The sequence below is a fragment of the Pecten maximus genome, chromosome 2 (assembly GCF_902652985.1).
Source record: "Pecten maximus chromosome 2, xPecMax1.1, whole genome shotgun sequence".
Taxonomy (NCBI): Eukaryota; Metazoa; Mollusca; class Bivalvia; order Pectinida; family Pectinidae; genus Pecten; species Pecten maximus.
Window position 1 is genome coordinate 27,668,032 of NC_047016.1, and position 15,637 is coordinate 27,683,668.

Below are 15,637 nucleotides of genomic sequence, written 5' to 3' on the forward strand. Positions count from 1 at the left end.
TCCCCATCGTCAGTCAACGGTCCCGGTTTGATATTATTTGGCATGTGATCGGGTGTGGTCTTATTACCATGAAGGGTCAATTATAATGAATTTGACATTTTTGCCCAAATCATAGAAAACAACTTAAAATTTGGGTTATTTACACTAAAGTGCATTAAAGTGTCGTCTTTCATCGGCCCGTTAGAATTTTAGGCAGTGATTGTTTGTTGCTTACAGTGTATATACAGAGTAATCACATCGGACGGAACAGCTTGACTATTGTAAAGATGTCAGGATTGCTGTCATTCGAGAGCCCGTGTGTTCTTATTTGTCATTACACCTATACAATAGCATCATTTTGCAAGAAGCGAACACGTCAAATTTTAATTTGTGTATAAATTTTACGTCATTTTAACAACAAATATGTGAATGAGGGGATTGGGTCAATAGTTACAGCACAAAGAAAAATCTGTAGTTGTGTTAGTCCTTAAATAATGAATTCATAGACACGCAGCAATAAATATATGTAAGTTTATCTTTTAGAGGTTTATGCTCTTGTGGTTTAATTATAGATACGTTTACATGGTGAATAAATATTTCTAATTACCTACAATATGTACATCTGCCAAATTGAAGTTCCCTGTGTAAATACTTGCACCACACATACCCTTTCCCAGTTATACGACTTGGCTGAATTGACAACCCAGATTTTGACCTTATTTACAACATGGCGCTGTCGAAAGTGACGGATATGATTGCAGACCTCCCCGTGGGTGTGAAGACTGTAGGCGGGGCAGTTTTTGCAGGGGTGGTGTTGGCGACTGTTTGGACGGTGCGTAAAGCACGTCAAACCAACAGGTATATCTCATATAGAAAGATCTGGAATGTTGTTTAGTATATCTTTTATCTGCAAAGTGTAACACATATACAATGTACCCCAAACAAACACATGCCAAGGCATTATTTACCTCATGCATCACACGAACTGCAATAAGTTAGATGACAGGCTTACTGAAACATAAGCTGAAACTAATCATTATGTTTTCACGATCTAAATGAAATGTCAGCTAATAAATTTGATAAAGACTACCTGCCAAAGCTAACAATGCTTATATTGGTCTACTCTAAAATGATGTTCTCCTGAGATGGTGACAATACTTGTGGTAATTGCGTTTATTTAACAAACAGGAAATTATATCCAAAAGATACCATTGTTATCCATCAGATGGGCCGTGGTCCATATGTGCCCAGTCTATCGCCTTTTGCCATTAAATTAGAGACGTATTTTCGGATGGAAGCTGTTCCTTACGAGGTAACTTTTACATTTTAGGCAGTATTTTAATATCGAATTATATTGATAGCATATTTCTGTGTAGAGGAATATGATATATTTTGGAATTTAGAATTTTGTTAATCGGTATCCTTCTCATATACAAATGTAAGTTGGTAGGTAAACCATACACGTACAGATAGTGCTTTATCGCTCCCGTTTTGTTGACATTCAAGGGTCGTCTAAATAACGAATCCAGTGATATCAGTGACATTTCAACAGCTTACAAATCCCTACTATGATGTAATTTAACAGAAGAAGTGACTTGATAAAGTTTAGTTCGACCCACGAAGCCCAGCGGATCTTAAATAGGAGATTTGGCCAATTAAAGACGCCTTAGGGTTGATTTTATTAATTCGCATAAAAGACAAAAAATGACATTGTCAACTACGAATATTGTGACACTGTGAGTAAATAACACTTACTATGTTTATACTTGTACCGCAAGGTTTATTATGAACAACTAACACATCCGTTTGTAGGTAGAACATAGCTTGTACAGACTAAGTAAGAAAACAGGGAAAATTCCATTTTTGGAGTACAACGGAGAAGAGATTCCAGATAGCGAGTTTATCCTGGAGTTTCTCAGTAAGGAGAAAAACTTTGACCTTAACAGGGGACTCACTGAAGAACAGATCGGAATCGGCAGGGCCTTCCAAAAAATGGCCGAGGAAAATACATACTGGTAGGTAATCATTTGGTCAAACATAAGCCGAGGAAACATCTTTCGATTAAAGCTAAAACACGTTTTCATTTTTATCTTCACCAATTCGATTTCAAATTCTTTTTACTTCTGTTAAGATTTTAGGAAAAAGACAATTTATTTATAAACATGTGATTTGTTGTCATATTATGAACTTAAAGTGACAAATTATGTTTGTTTTGTACGTTTACACTTTATACGCTTTTGTAATTTTTAAATTTTGTGCATTAGCCTACATAATGGACAGCATATCGTTAGTGGTTCGTTCACATTTCATGATTTAGGACGATATGATATCTAAAGGATGTATGTCTGATTTTGCAGGTGCTTTGTGATAGATCGATGGGTTCTCGACAGTACCAATGGAGAATGGAAAGCGTTTGGCATTTCTTCGCTGATGACGTAACCACTATAATTATGTCGTTATAATAGATCAGTTTGAAATGAGGGACGATGGAAGACAAATTCTAAATTAAAAAAAAAGCCTTTTGATTGGGGAGGATTGGTTTCTGGCAACAGAAGAGTTTGATCTACAATGTATAGGACGAGGTTAATGACGCAACTCTTAATACATTAATCTTATGACGTACATGTATGACTTAGTAACACTGATAGGAAGACATGATTTAGTTACATAGATTATAAGATGTATGACTTAGTTACACTGATAAGACGTATAAATGTATAAATTAGATACATTGATAATAAGACGCATTACTTTTAACATCTAAATCGCTATTCGTCCGGCGTTTGTCCGTCCGTCCATAACCAATTCTTGTTGTGACTATTCCTGGAGAAGCAATGGATCGATCATTGTCGTATTAGGTTGCCCCTGGTTCTTAGTTGAGCATTTTTAATTCTAGAACTGTTCAGATCTCCAGATGGCCGACCGGTTGCCATTTTGTGTTTTGACACTTGATGTTTGTCGCTATTTCTGAGAAAACCCTTCATTAATCTTTGTATTTTTTACCAATAGTTTTCCCTTTTGTATGGTATATTTTGTAATCAACCTGAAAAAGACAGCAGTCAGTTGGCCTTTTTTTTTTAAAAATTTTGCAGGTAGAAGTTAATCATCTCTTTTTAGCTCACCGGTTACGAGTAACCGAGAGCTAATGCTGTCACCCCGGCGTCCGCGTCGGCGTCGGCGTCGGTGTCGGCGTCGGCGTCCCACCCCAAAACTTTAAAGTTTTTGGAGTAAGTTTTTGGAAAGCTTGTAAGTCCAAAAGTATACACCTCATTCCCTTCTAAATTGGATTATACATTTATTAGAGGTCTAGGAGTGATGTTATGGCAAAATAATTCAGAAAAAAATTGGCATTCTACCATTTTGTGGACTTACTTTTTTTGACACAAAAACTCTCTTTAAAGATTTTGGGGGTTAGTTTTGAAAAGCTTGTAAGTCCACACCCTTCTTATTTGGTTTATACATCCATTAGAGGTCTAGGAGCGATATTATGTGACACACAATTTCAAAATGACATGCTTATATATACATAAAAAACGAATGCATAGTGTGATTGCTGCTGCCGGTGAGCTTTCGCAATCATTGATTGCACTTGTTCTCAAAGTTCTTCATGGATCTTTATCAAAATCCTCATGTAGGTTTCCCTTGGTCCCCCTTATTAGATAATGCGATGGCCAACAAACAGTCATGTTTAAGTTTGTTAGTTAAAGTTTGTTATCACTATTAACCAGAAAATCCTTCATTGATATTTCTTCAATTTCCTTTGGAATGCTCTTTTATAACCTATGCAGTGTCTTACAAGAAAGGTTGACGCCTATACGATTTCTTGTTATTGTTAGGCGTATAATGAAGAGAAGTGCACGAAAGAGGCTATATCAGCATGGCATAGGACGATATTCGCCAGAGGAAATACGTCACATAATGTCAGAGGATCTCAAGTCTCTGTCCTTCTACCTTGGTGAGTACTATCGGAATGCCTGTAGCATGTAGTGCCTTTATATTTAATCTAGAAGTTTCCTAGATTTTCCGAGATGATTTTTCTAATTCTTGTAAATAAAGGTTTGTGCAACAAGTTCTTCTACATCTTTATAGTTTGTTCGAGTGCCAGTCAACAAGATGATATCCATGACAATGTTGAATATAATGTATTGATTCGTTGACTCGGTTTACACTGAGAGGGAATGTGTCCCTTTTTATTGATAATTCAGGATCGAAGAAATTCCTGTTCGGTGAGAAAGCGTGCAAATTTGACTGTGCTATCTTTGGGATTCTGGCGGAAATCAGATGGGCGTCATTTGGAGGCTTTGGAACTTCTGTCATAAAAGGTGGGCGTTAGCCTTACGTGATTTTAATGTGTATTTTGTATTACTCCGAATTTATTTCTGTGTACTCGCCATTTTTCTTTTCCGTTTAGTGGAATCCTTAACAATGGTACCCCCTGTCGGGAAGTTCAGATCTTTATACTTTGTTTCAACTTATGTGATATTGGTTCTATGAATTGCAGTACCGAAGAATGGTTGTAATTGATATATACGAATGTAAAATAATAATATAACTGCTGAATATTGGACAAAAGATTCGAGTAACTGAAAAGTCCCGTGCAATGGTGTATGTATTCCTGAACAAATGTATTGCATTGTTTCCATGTGTTTAATCCTTTGAAGATGTATCGAAGGTTCATTAAGACCTTTCAATTATAAAAAAGACTGGAAGGTAAATTCGATGTTCAGTAACAACAGCATTCAAATGTCATATTGAGATTCTTAATATAACGTTTTAAAAGTGGACTATAACAAATTAGATTATAGTATATTTAACGTCTTTACATTATACTGTGAACTTACAGAGTATCCAAACCTATGTGACTACTGTGAACGGATGAAGGAGACGTTCTGGCCAGACTGGGAAAAGTGTATACAGAAAAGCAGTACTAGATAGTCAAGAGTTCTCAATCGACCACTCGTATGTGGAAAAATGTTTTAATAAGAAAGGTTTGAGATTGTTCAATGTCCTGTCAAGAGCTATGTTTAAATACCAAAAATTCAATATTGTATTTTGTTCGTGATTTAAGAGGGAACAGTCTTGTTTGTGTACATGTATTGTTGTCAAACGTATGATATTGGTGTCACTGGAGGCACAGGACATCACATCGCGCAATAGTACCACTTCTCAAATTAGAAGTTGTCCATGTGGGAATACTTGTCAGATATTTCATTGTACTGGTTGTTTGAGCAGTACCATTCTGCAGTTCATATTGACGAGAACTCTTATTCCTGCTGGATAGCTGACGGGTATCAACGTTGTGTTAATGTCTTTGGTAGCGGAAAAGTTAATGTCGGAATGTTTGCATGCTCATAAGGTGAAAAATAAAATCGCCCGTTGGTTATTCATGCGTAGATTTTAATTAATCATTTGACACGAAAGAAGAGCAATGAAAAATGGAGGATGCAGCAGACGATTACTCAACCAAATATGAGTACACAAGGTTAAACCCGTGTCTAGTCTTGTAAAAAAACTAGCCTTTTGAAACCACAGGGCTAGACAAACTTGCATCCCCTATCAATTACACAAGCTGTATTTAATATAATCATCACCACTATCAATAACATAAGCCGTAAATACCACAGGCCATATTTAATCTAATCATCATCCCCTATCAATAACACAAGCTTTATTTAATATAATTATGACCACTATCAATAATATAAGCCGTATATAATATAATTGTCACTCTTTATCAATACCACAGGCCGTATTTAATCTAATCATAACCCCCTATCAATAACACAAGCCGTATGAACTCCGTAGATGTATAATAAATAGAGGTTCCCGAACGAGTGGAGATTGTTTATCTCTTTTTTTTTTACATTTCTTTTATTTTTTAAACATTTTGCATTATAAACATCAAACAGGTTACATTTCACAAGTACAATTATATAATTACTCGCTCACAAATTTTCTTCATTTTCTCATCTGAACAGTTTAACTGATCAAACTAATACTTATGTTAGATCCAACCCACCTTACATTCACACTCGCATACAACATGAAGACATGTAGAATCAGACAAAACACAAAGAAACAGCAGAACAGAAACATAACACATATAAAAGAGCTATAGTAAAGAAAGAGACAGAAAAGAGGGGGTGGGGTGGGGGGGGGGGGGGGGGGGGGGGGTGTTGATGGTGATTGAAAAGATAGGGAAGAGAGGGGGATATTAGGGTGAGAGGTGGTCAGACTTTCGGTTTATATATAAAAAATATTAAATTTATCGTTTTTGATCAGGCAAGTTCAACAAGTTTTAACCATTTTTTCCATTCATTATTTAAAACATTGAGGCACTGTTCACCTTTTCCCTGAGCAATGTACTTTTGGACTTTGTAATAATCTTTTATCAAATTTACCAATGCCATAACATTTAATGATTTATGAGCGCACCTGGTTTGGTACAGATTTTGTTTAAAAATTAAAATAATTTCATTATCAACTTTATTATAAATGCCTATATGTTCAAATAATCCAAAAATCATAGCTTGTTTATTAATTGCAAAAGGAATAGTAATGATCTCTAAAAGTGATTCAAAATTGAACAAAAACTGTTGAACTTCATTACATTCCCATAAAATATGGGTGGTTGTCTCCCTGTCACCATTACAGAATGTACAGTTAGGATTATTTGTTAGGCCAATCTTGTAAATAAAAGCATTAATGGTTAATGTGTGATGATTTATTCTAAACTGTAGCCATTGTAGTTTTGTATTTTTTGTTATTCTAAATGGGAGAGAGTATATCTTTTTCCATGCATCATTATTAAAATCAAATATATTTCCCCACTTATTTTGAGCTAAAACAATGTTTTCTTGTTTATAAGTAGTTTGTAAAAATCTTGAGACCCCTTTTTCTGTTTAAAAATAATTTCTAAATCTAAAGGGATGATCGGGTACTGTGGGGTTCTATTTAGGATAGGATAGTTATTAAGGAACTCTTTTATGCTTCTAATTACTCCATGATATTGTAAATAGTTAGCTATGTTCCCATATATATTGCAAAATTCTTCAAATGAAAAGAAAGAACCATCACTTTTATCCTTAATTAGATCATTAATTGTTATTATTCCTTTCTTAAACCAGTTTGGAAAAAAGATTACTTTTTTACCCACAATTATATTTTTATTATACCATAACGGTGATTTAAGAATAGAATAACCATCTTTCTTATATATTTCTTCTCTTACTCTAAGATTATTCCAGGCTTTAAAAACATCCACCCAAAAAACAGTTTTACAACAATTCAATATTTTGTCAAGATATTTCCTTCCAGAAACAGCCAAAAGGTTAAGGTTTATTTGGGTCTTAAGAATTTCTAACCATTTCCCTTTTGAATTGAAAATCCTTCTTATCCATCCTATCTTTAAAGACTCAATACAAGCTATCAAATTAACCATTTTAAGGCCACCATCACTATAATTTTGAATAATTACATCCCTCTTTACTTTATCTGTTTTACTGTTCCATAGAAAATTAAACAGAAGTGAATTCAGTTCTTTTACAAACTTTCCATCTGGATTTGGTAGGGAAATAAACAAATGATTTAACTGTGATATTATTAGTGATTTAATTATTGTGATTCTTCCTATTGGAGTAAGTAACCTTTTACTCCAACTCTTAATTATTGATTTCATCTTAGTAAGTTTTTTATCAAAATTCATTTTAGGTATTTTATGTAAATCTACATGAAATTCAATCCCAAGAAGGGTAAATCTATCTACTCCCCATTTAAAATTCAACTCTGGTAGAAAAATGTCATTACTGTATTTTTTGCTGCCTATCCAAACAACTTGTGTTTTACCTGTATTGACTTTTAGACCTGAAATTTTTGCAAAAAAATCTAATTCCTCAATTGATTTCTTCATTGGTTTCTCGGTTCCATCTAGTATTAGTGAAGTATCATCTGCATATTGAGAGTTTAAAATAGGGCAGTTATTAACATGTATACCATTTATATCTTTGTTATTTCGGATTCTTATTGCCAGAATCTCTACACACATTATAAATAAATATGGGGCGATCGGGTCGCCTTGGCGACAGCCTCGCTTGATACTGAAGAAAGATGACAAATTACCTCCTTGATTAATGGCAGAATTACTGTTATAATGTAATATTTTAACCCATTTTCTTATATCATTACCAAAACCGAAATATTTCAAAACATTATCAATAAATTTCCAAGACACAGAATCAAAAGCCTTCTCAAAATCTATAAGCAAAAGCATACCAGGTATATTATTTTCTTCTGTATATTGCATGATGTCATAAATAAGTCTAGTATTTTCTCCAAGATAACGACCTGATAGAAAGCCAGTCTGATCCGCGTTAATTAGTTTATCTAAGACTGATTTAAATCTACTTGTAATTGATCTAGAAGCAATTTTATAAACAATATTTAGAAGGGATATCGGTCGCCAGTTTTTTATGAAATATTTACATTTATTACATTTTTACCAGTGAAATATCAAAAATTATTCATTCTATAAAAGCGATATTTTTCACTAGTGAAGAGTGAAAAATATCACTTTTGCTGATTTGACCAATCAAATGAATGATTAGAAAATACCAAAATAATTGACCAATCAGAAAGCCCGACATATATATCAGAACCTGGACAGGGGAAACTACATTTTTTGTTTACAAATTATCGCTGTAGTCCTAGTTAGCATACGGGGTGAAAAATATCAAAATATTAGCCCCACTCGTGAAATATATTTGGTATTACTGAAGACACTGTTAGATATCCTCTATTTATTCTGTTGAGGAATACAAGTAATAATGCCCTGTCGTTGGGTAATGGATAATTGGCCTCTTACAAAACCAAAATTTATAGACCGTACAATAAAATTACCTATCTTTTCCCAAAAACATTTAAAAAATTCTGAGGTAAAGCCATCAGACCCAGGACTCTTATTATTTTTCATATTTTTAAGAGTTACAGAAGCTTCTTTTAAAGATATACCCTCTAGACCCAAAGCTTCCTCTCTATCTAATTTAGGAACATCAAACTCATCAAGAAATTAATCAATATTTACTTCATTGGTGTTACTATCTATTCCATATAAATTTTCATAAAAAGTTTTTACCTCAGTCAAAATATCTTCCTGTTTTGTTATTATTTCCCCATTATTTTGCTGCAATTTTGGAATTATCTTCGATGTAAAGTTTCTATTTTCTAAATTACAAAAATAATTAGTGGGTTTTTCCCCTTCCTCAATCCATTGAGCCTTAGCTCTCACTACACTGCCCTTAATTCTATGTGACCTTATATCTTCCAATTCTTTTTTTTTCTCAGATTTAAAACTTCAATGTCAACATTATTTTGACTTTCTAACAATTGCACTTCATGTAGGAGTATTTTTTCTCTCTTAGTCGACTTTGTTTCTTTTTAAAAGATGAGTAGGAAATAGTTTTGCCTCTGATTTCCATTAAAAGAGTTTCTAAGAATAGCTGATCATTTATAAAAAAATGCAAACATGAATCAGGGATATCAGTTATCCTTTCAGGATTGTAAACTGGAAGACTATATTGCATTTTGATTTGTTCAATAGTGTCATTAATAATTTCAAGATAGTTTTGATCATGCAACAATGAATTATTGAATTACTGAAAAGAGCTAAAATAACATTTATACCCCCATTCAGATTGAATTATATTTTCCATTTCATCTGTAAAGTGTGTGTCCTGAAGACAGCAAATATTGTAACTTTTGTCCCTTAAGTATGAAAAAACATCCTTCCTTTTTAAGTTGTCCCCAAGCCCCTGACAATTTGCTGTTAATATCTTAATTCCTTCCATAAAAGTTATGAGAAAGTAACTCTAATCTCCCTAAATGGATTGATGAAATAAAAACTATTAATGCATGAAGAAATAATATTGTCAACTTGGACAAACGGTAACATGGATACACTAAAGTATTTTCTACATGTCTAGATATTACATTTAGAGGACTACGTGGATCAGATAACGTGTTTGAATCCTGCAAGTATGCGGCGTACATACAAGTATCTTGAGTATCATATTGAAATGCCTGACCTGATAGAACAGAAGAAAGGAAAGAAAGGGAATTGAAACGAGACACAATAAGTACAAACAATAAAAACATACAAACAAACGGGAAACGTAAAATCATTGAAATAGGTCAAAAAGACTTACCACCAGCCAAACAAACTTGCACACTCACTCAGTCCCTCATGTACATGTACTGTCATACTCTCCCAGAAAAAAATCAAGATCAAACAACAATACATCGGTTGCCGGCAGCTAATCTGTATCGACCAGGTTCTTTTACGTCATACAGACTATGGTGTGAGTAAAACAAGAGTCCAGCTGACCGGGACCGCACCGGAAACCATAATGCATCAATATAAACATTGACTTAAGATCCGGTTTACATGTACGCAATTATTCATTATAGAAATTATCGGGTACGTACATTTTCAAGTACAGTAAATCAATGCTGTATCTGCTCATATTTTTTATGCCTGAATTTAATCACACTAAGCTACATTTTCTTTGTACGTTATTATTAATTAGGCCATAATATATGTCAATGATTAGGCTAATGTCCAAGTACATAAGGTTAAAACATTAATTATACTTAAAATATTGGACATAGCATAGCAAGATCTGGGCCAAGGATAACCAAACAGCACACATATACTCTTTAATTGATAGACTCGTATTACTATTTGGTAATACAGTAAAAGTACTGTATAAACATCATATATATATAACAATTATCATTATTGCCAACATAAATCACCCAAAAGAAAACTAAATGCCTATATACATGGATGTTACATTCTTTAATAAATGAAAACATCCCAATATATGTAAATGTACTTATACATGTATAAGATATTACTTTAAGGTATCATACTATCGAATATTACTTTAGTTTACAACACAGCTATATATATATATATATCAAATTAGTATTGGAAGGAGTTGCACTCTCTTCAAGATTATATACCAATTACTATTTTTATTTTGTACAAAGATAGATACATGCCCTAAATAGCGTAAGTAGATTCACATGTACATAATTGTGAAGTTACCATAGATCCATACAGTACAGCTAAGGAGTAAAAAAGAAATATAATGGGCTAAAGAAAACCCCTAAAAAATGTCACCATAATTTTACTATTTTATCGGACTGAGAAGAGTATACATGTACATACTTACATTCACTAGTATAAGTTGTTTATCATTTTTATCAAACTCGAGTTTGTTAAGTTTCTAATTTTGAAAAGACACGAGCTTTAGCGAGTGTCTTTTCAAAATTAGAAAATTAACTTACTGTTAGCGATCGGAAATTTGGAAAAAATATCAAACAAATTGAAACAATTATTAAGAATATTAAAATAAGTTTAGATTCATTAGTGAAAGCCTATCAACCTTCTCAATGAACCACATTACCGAACATATATATAATAATATATGTGTGTAATCCATAGCCCAGTAGTTTCGTTTACTTTAATAGTATAAGTTTTATACTAGTGTTAGAATATGATACTACTTTATAGTATCGGGCATGTTTAAACGTTTTTCGACCTGTCCCCTGTTTTCTTTAACGTTGTCCTTTTCCGGAAATATGGTGGCGTTGTTATATGTAGGCCATTGGGAGAAGTGAAGGAGGAAGAAGTGAAGGAGAGCAAAACGTGCGAATTTCAAAATATTTCACGAAATCATTCCTTTCAAAATTCTCTAACTCAATGCACCTGAATTTTGTCGTCAAAACTTCAAGGGATACGTTCGTTTTCGCTCTCTGCATCCCACGATACTACAGGTGTTATGTTCACATCCTCGATACTCCAGGGATACCCCGCCCCCTCTTGAATATATCGCCATGGCGTATCCCAACGGTGCGGAGCAGTAGCAAGAATGTCCCAATCGCAATCTCTGTCAAACTTCTTCGGGCACACCTCTGCAAACACCATGTCATAACTATAGGTACATTTGTTTGTATACCGTAGTAACATGGTGATGCACGTGAAGTGATTGAGACGCCATTAATTGCCACATGCACTTGCACGACATGTCAACAAGAAGGTAACTATGATGTTTTTCATATTCGGCATTTTGATTAACGATATGTGAACACCACACCATATGGACAGCTGTGTAAAACAGCCTAAATACACAAGACTGTTTACACACGCTCACGCACGTATGCACGCACTAACACATATTTCCGCAGAAATAGCGATATTTGAGATATACTGCTAAAATGAACTATTCAATATGAAGAGTTGAAAAGAATGAATCAGGACTTTACCGCATAAGTTGGTACAATAAACGGCGTATATCGTTTACAGCGGTATTATTTAAGCTGTATTTAGGGAGCACAATGTACACTGGGAGAAATTGCCGAATACATCACACATCCAATATGGCGCTGTCTAAAGTAACAGAAGTGATTGAAGACATTCCAATGAGTGTGAAACTTGTTGGCGGTACCGTGGTATCGGGTTTGGTACTGACAGCGGCATGGAATGGACGTCGGGCCTATCTAACCTACAAGTATAATTATATATGTATATGCCCTTGCTAAGAGAGCCATTTAGGCTAGCGTTGTAGCTATGTGACCATCATGTGTTACTTATGATCCCAAACGAACCCATTTACCGTGTGTTATGTATATGGTGTTACTGGTCTGTGCGATATCTTATAGTATTATGGTCTAAGGGGAAATAACTCCATTCCGGATATTGTTGTTTATTTCTAATTTTGTTTTATTAGTTTGTACTTGATTCCGGATATGTTGGTCCGAGATATGTTTTATAATTAGTTGAATAAAATGGCGACAACGTATCAAGACGCTGGTCCTCTTTATTAAAATATATATTCCTCTCACAGCCTGTCAGCAACGACATATTACATGGTGGAGAATCCAAAGGTGAACAGATATACTCATTAATTACTGCTAGGTAAGTCAGGACGTAATTTAACGAGTAAACGGCGTGTTTTAACTTTTGACGATGTTATGTGTTTGTTAACCACGTGTTTCATGACAGTGATTTCTCTATTTAGTAAATTGTGAACTGAACTATATGAAAGTATGAAACCCTATATTTTCACCACCCGCATAATGAAATATGAACAGGTGTGTATTATTTAGTGATTCTAGATTCGCCGGGGCGCGTCTGGTAGATATTGCATTAAATGTTTCGCGAGGTTCTGGACTGTGTGATCAAGTTCGTTATTTGCAAAACTTCAACCATACGGGGTACAAACTCTACATCATCTGCGCGGGTATAAATGACATTCCCGACAACATAGGAGATTATTTGGAACAAGAGCAGATTAACAAATACAATTACCTTACAAAGAAGATTTTGGACATTGAACACGAAATCAAAACACAAAATCCAACAGCTCAGGTGATATTTGGTACAATTCCTCCCAAGGATTTAAAAATATCTATTCGGAAATATCCACACAAATCCCCTCTAGAACCATCTTCAGTAACCACAAGACACCAACAGAAATTCGAAGAGTTTGTTCTGAAGCTTAACAATTTCATTAACGATTTTAACAGTAAAAATACTGGATGTCATTTAGCCCTCCATACAGACTTGCGTATTCATAGGCCACGAGGGAGAACATCACAATTTTGTTATTATAACTTGTATGACGGACTCCATCCTCGACGCAATTTATTGATAGTATGGCAGGGAAAAGTTGTGAATGTATGCCAGAGACTAGTATATTAGATATATTATTTCAAATGTTGAAAGCCCACCGGCCAACATAATATGAAAAGTTGCACTTTGTTGAAAGCCCACCGGCCAACATTAGTTATGTAACTTATATATACATTCTTTATTCAAAACATTATGTTTAGATGTTGAAAGCCCAACGGCCGACATTGTTACAGTGTTATAGTGAGTATATTTTAACACTTTGGTACTACATTGTACATATATATATAAACATATGTACTATATACTCTGAAAATGTCAGCGAATTATACTCCACGAAATGAACAACATTACACCATTCATCCCAGATAATAGCCCCGAGGATACTTTCACAGACTGGAATGAAGATGAAATTCTCAATGATTCATTTATTTTCGAAAATGCAATACAGGAACCAGGTGATAATTTCCGTTCAAGTACACCAGACCAAATTTCAGCATTTCCAATTGAAGATTTAGATCTGCCATTTCCGGACATTTCTGTTCCATCAATCTTTACATCATCCAGCTGTTTCAAAACAACATTACTGGACTTAGATATGGCGAAATCCATAATTTGTCAAAAATATTCTGGTTATCCACATGAAAATGGGGACAAATTCTTATCGGAATTCGAGTCATATGCTACATTGATTGATGTCACTGACAATAACAACAAAAAAATAGCAGCATTCCACTTGCATTTATTAGGACCAGCATTAGCATGGTTTAATGCATTACCTCAATCCACAAAGAACACATGGGATAATTTTATTGCAGAGTTTAAGTCCAGATTCATTACCATAGATTGGCAAAGTCCCCAGATGTTTATTGAGAATGAAACATTTAATAAGCTGTGTCTCTTAGCAGGGCAACCAATGGAAGATTTCCATTGTTTGTTGTTGGAAAAGGGGCAATTGATCAGAAAACAGGAACATGAAATCCTTGCAAGGTTCATTAGTGGGTTGCCACAGGAATTAGCTTTTTTTGTTCGTGCAGGGAATCCTAAGGACTTATCATCTGCTTTAATAGCTGCAAAAATGGGGGAAAGTTGTGGCTACCGCAAACACAGTGAGGATTCGACGGGGATATTATGTGCAATGTCCTCTACCAAAAGTATTGAACCTCCACAGAAACAGGAAATCAATGACCTCAAAGCTCAGATGGAGAAACTTACCAACCTTGTTGAGGCTATATCTACCAAACAGTCTCCACAACATTCTACATCTCAACCAGGTTCAAGGCCTTATAACCAGCCTCGTCAACCCTCGAATCCCAGGCGACAACAGTACGCACAGGATGGTCATTCTCGGCCTTCACTTGAATGTTTTGCATGCCATGGTCTGGGACACCCAAAGAGGCTATGTAATTGGACTGGGATTGGAGAGTCGGCCCCAGGTTTGAAGTGCCAGCTTTGTCAGCAGTGGGGACATCCGGCTACAGATTGCAGATTTTTAGGAAATAATGCGCCACAGGGAAACCAACAACACCCGGGGTGGAACAGACCCCCCTCCTCGGGAAATCCAGTGTAAACTCAATTCATGTGGGGTCTAACTCACTACAGGATGTTTCAAAACCTCAATTTATTTTTCTCCCTGTAAAAATTCATCACACCCAAATATCGGCTCTTGTCGACACAGGCAGCTCTCTAAATATTATCAGTGAAAATTTGTATGACAGTATACCACCTTTTTTCAAAGCTAATTTTCAACATCTGCCCGACAAACAGATATTATTGGCTGACAACAAGAAGATAGCGATCATTGGAACAGCAACAATAACTGTACAAGTAGCTGGGTTTGTTCATCACATTCTAGTACATATCTTACCGTGTACATCTCATCCATTGATTTTGGGAGTGAAATATCTACAAGACAAGGGTGTCATTCTCGATTTTACTAATTCTACTTGTTCTTTTGATCCATCTCCT

At 34.8% G+C, this 15,637-nt stretch overlaps 1 protein-coding gene across 1 annotated transcript; it reads left to right on the plus strand.

Annotated features, from left to right (window-relative positions):
• The first annotated feature begins 610 nt into the window (after nucleotides 1-610).
• On the plus strand, nucleotides 611-5,366 carry LOC117321693 (failed axon connections homolog). Its single transcript, XM_033876202.1, has 7 exons — nucleotides 611-837; nucleotides 1,168-1,291; nucleotides 1,792-1,994; nucleotides 2,337-2,414; nucleotides 3,816-3,934; nucleotides 4,185-4,301; nucleotides 4,823-5,366. Exons 1-7 carry the CDS (start codon nucleotides 707-709, stop codon nucleotides 4,912-4,914), a joined length of 864 nt encoding a protein of 287 aa, XP_033732093.1. The 5' UTR covers nucleotides 611-706; the 3' UTR covers nucleotides 4,915-5,366.
• Nucleotides 5,367-15,637: the final 10,271 nt, after the last annotated feature.

Coding starts and splice junctions, on each gene's coding strand:
- LOC117321693 (XM_033876202.1), top strand. CDS start 707: ATGGCGCTGTCGAAAGTGACGGATATGATTGCAGACCTCCCCGTGGGT. Junction 838..1,167: donor AAAGCACGTCAAACCAACAG/GTATATCTCATA, acceptor TTTAACAAACAG/GAAATTATATCCAAAAGATA. Junction 2,415..3,815: donor GGCATTTCTTCGCTGATGAC/GTAACCACTATA, acceptor TGTTATTGTTAG/GCGTATAATGAAGAGAAGTG.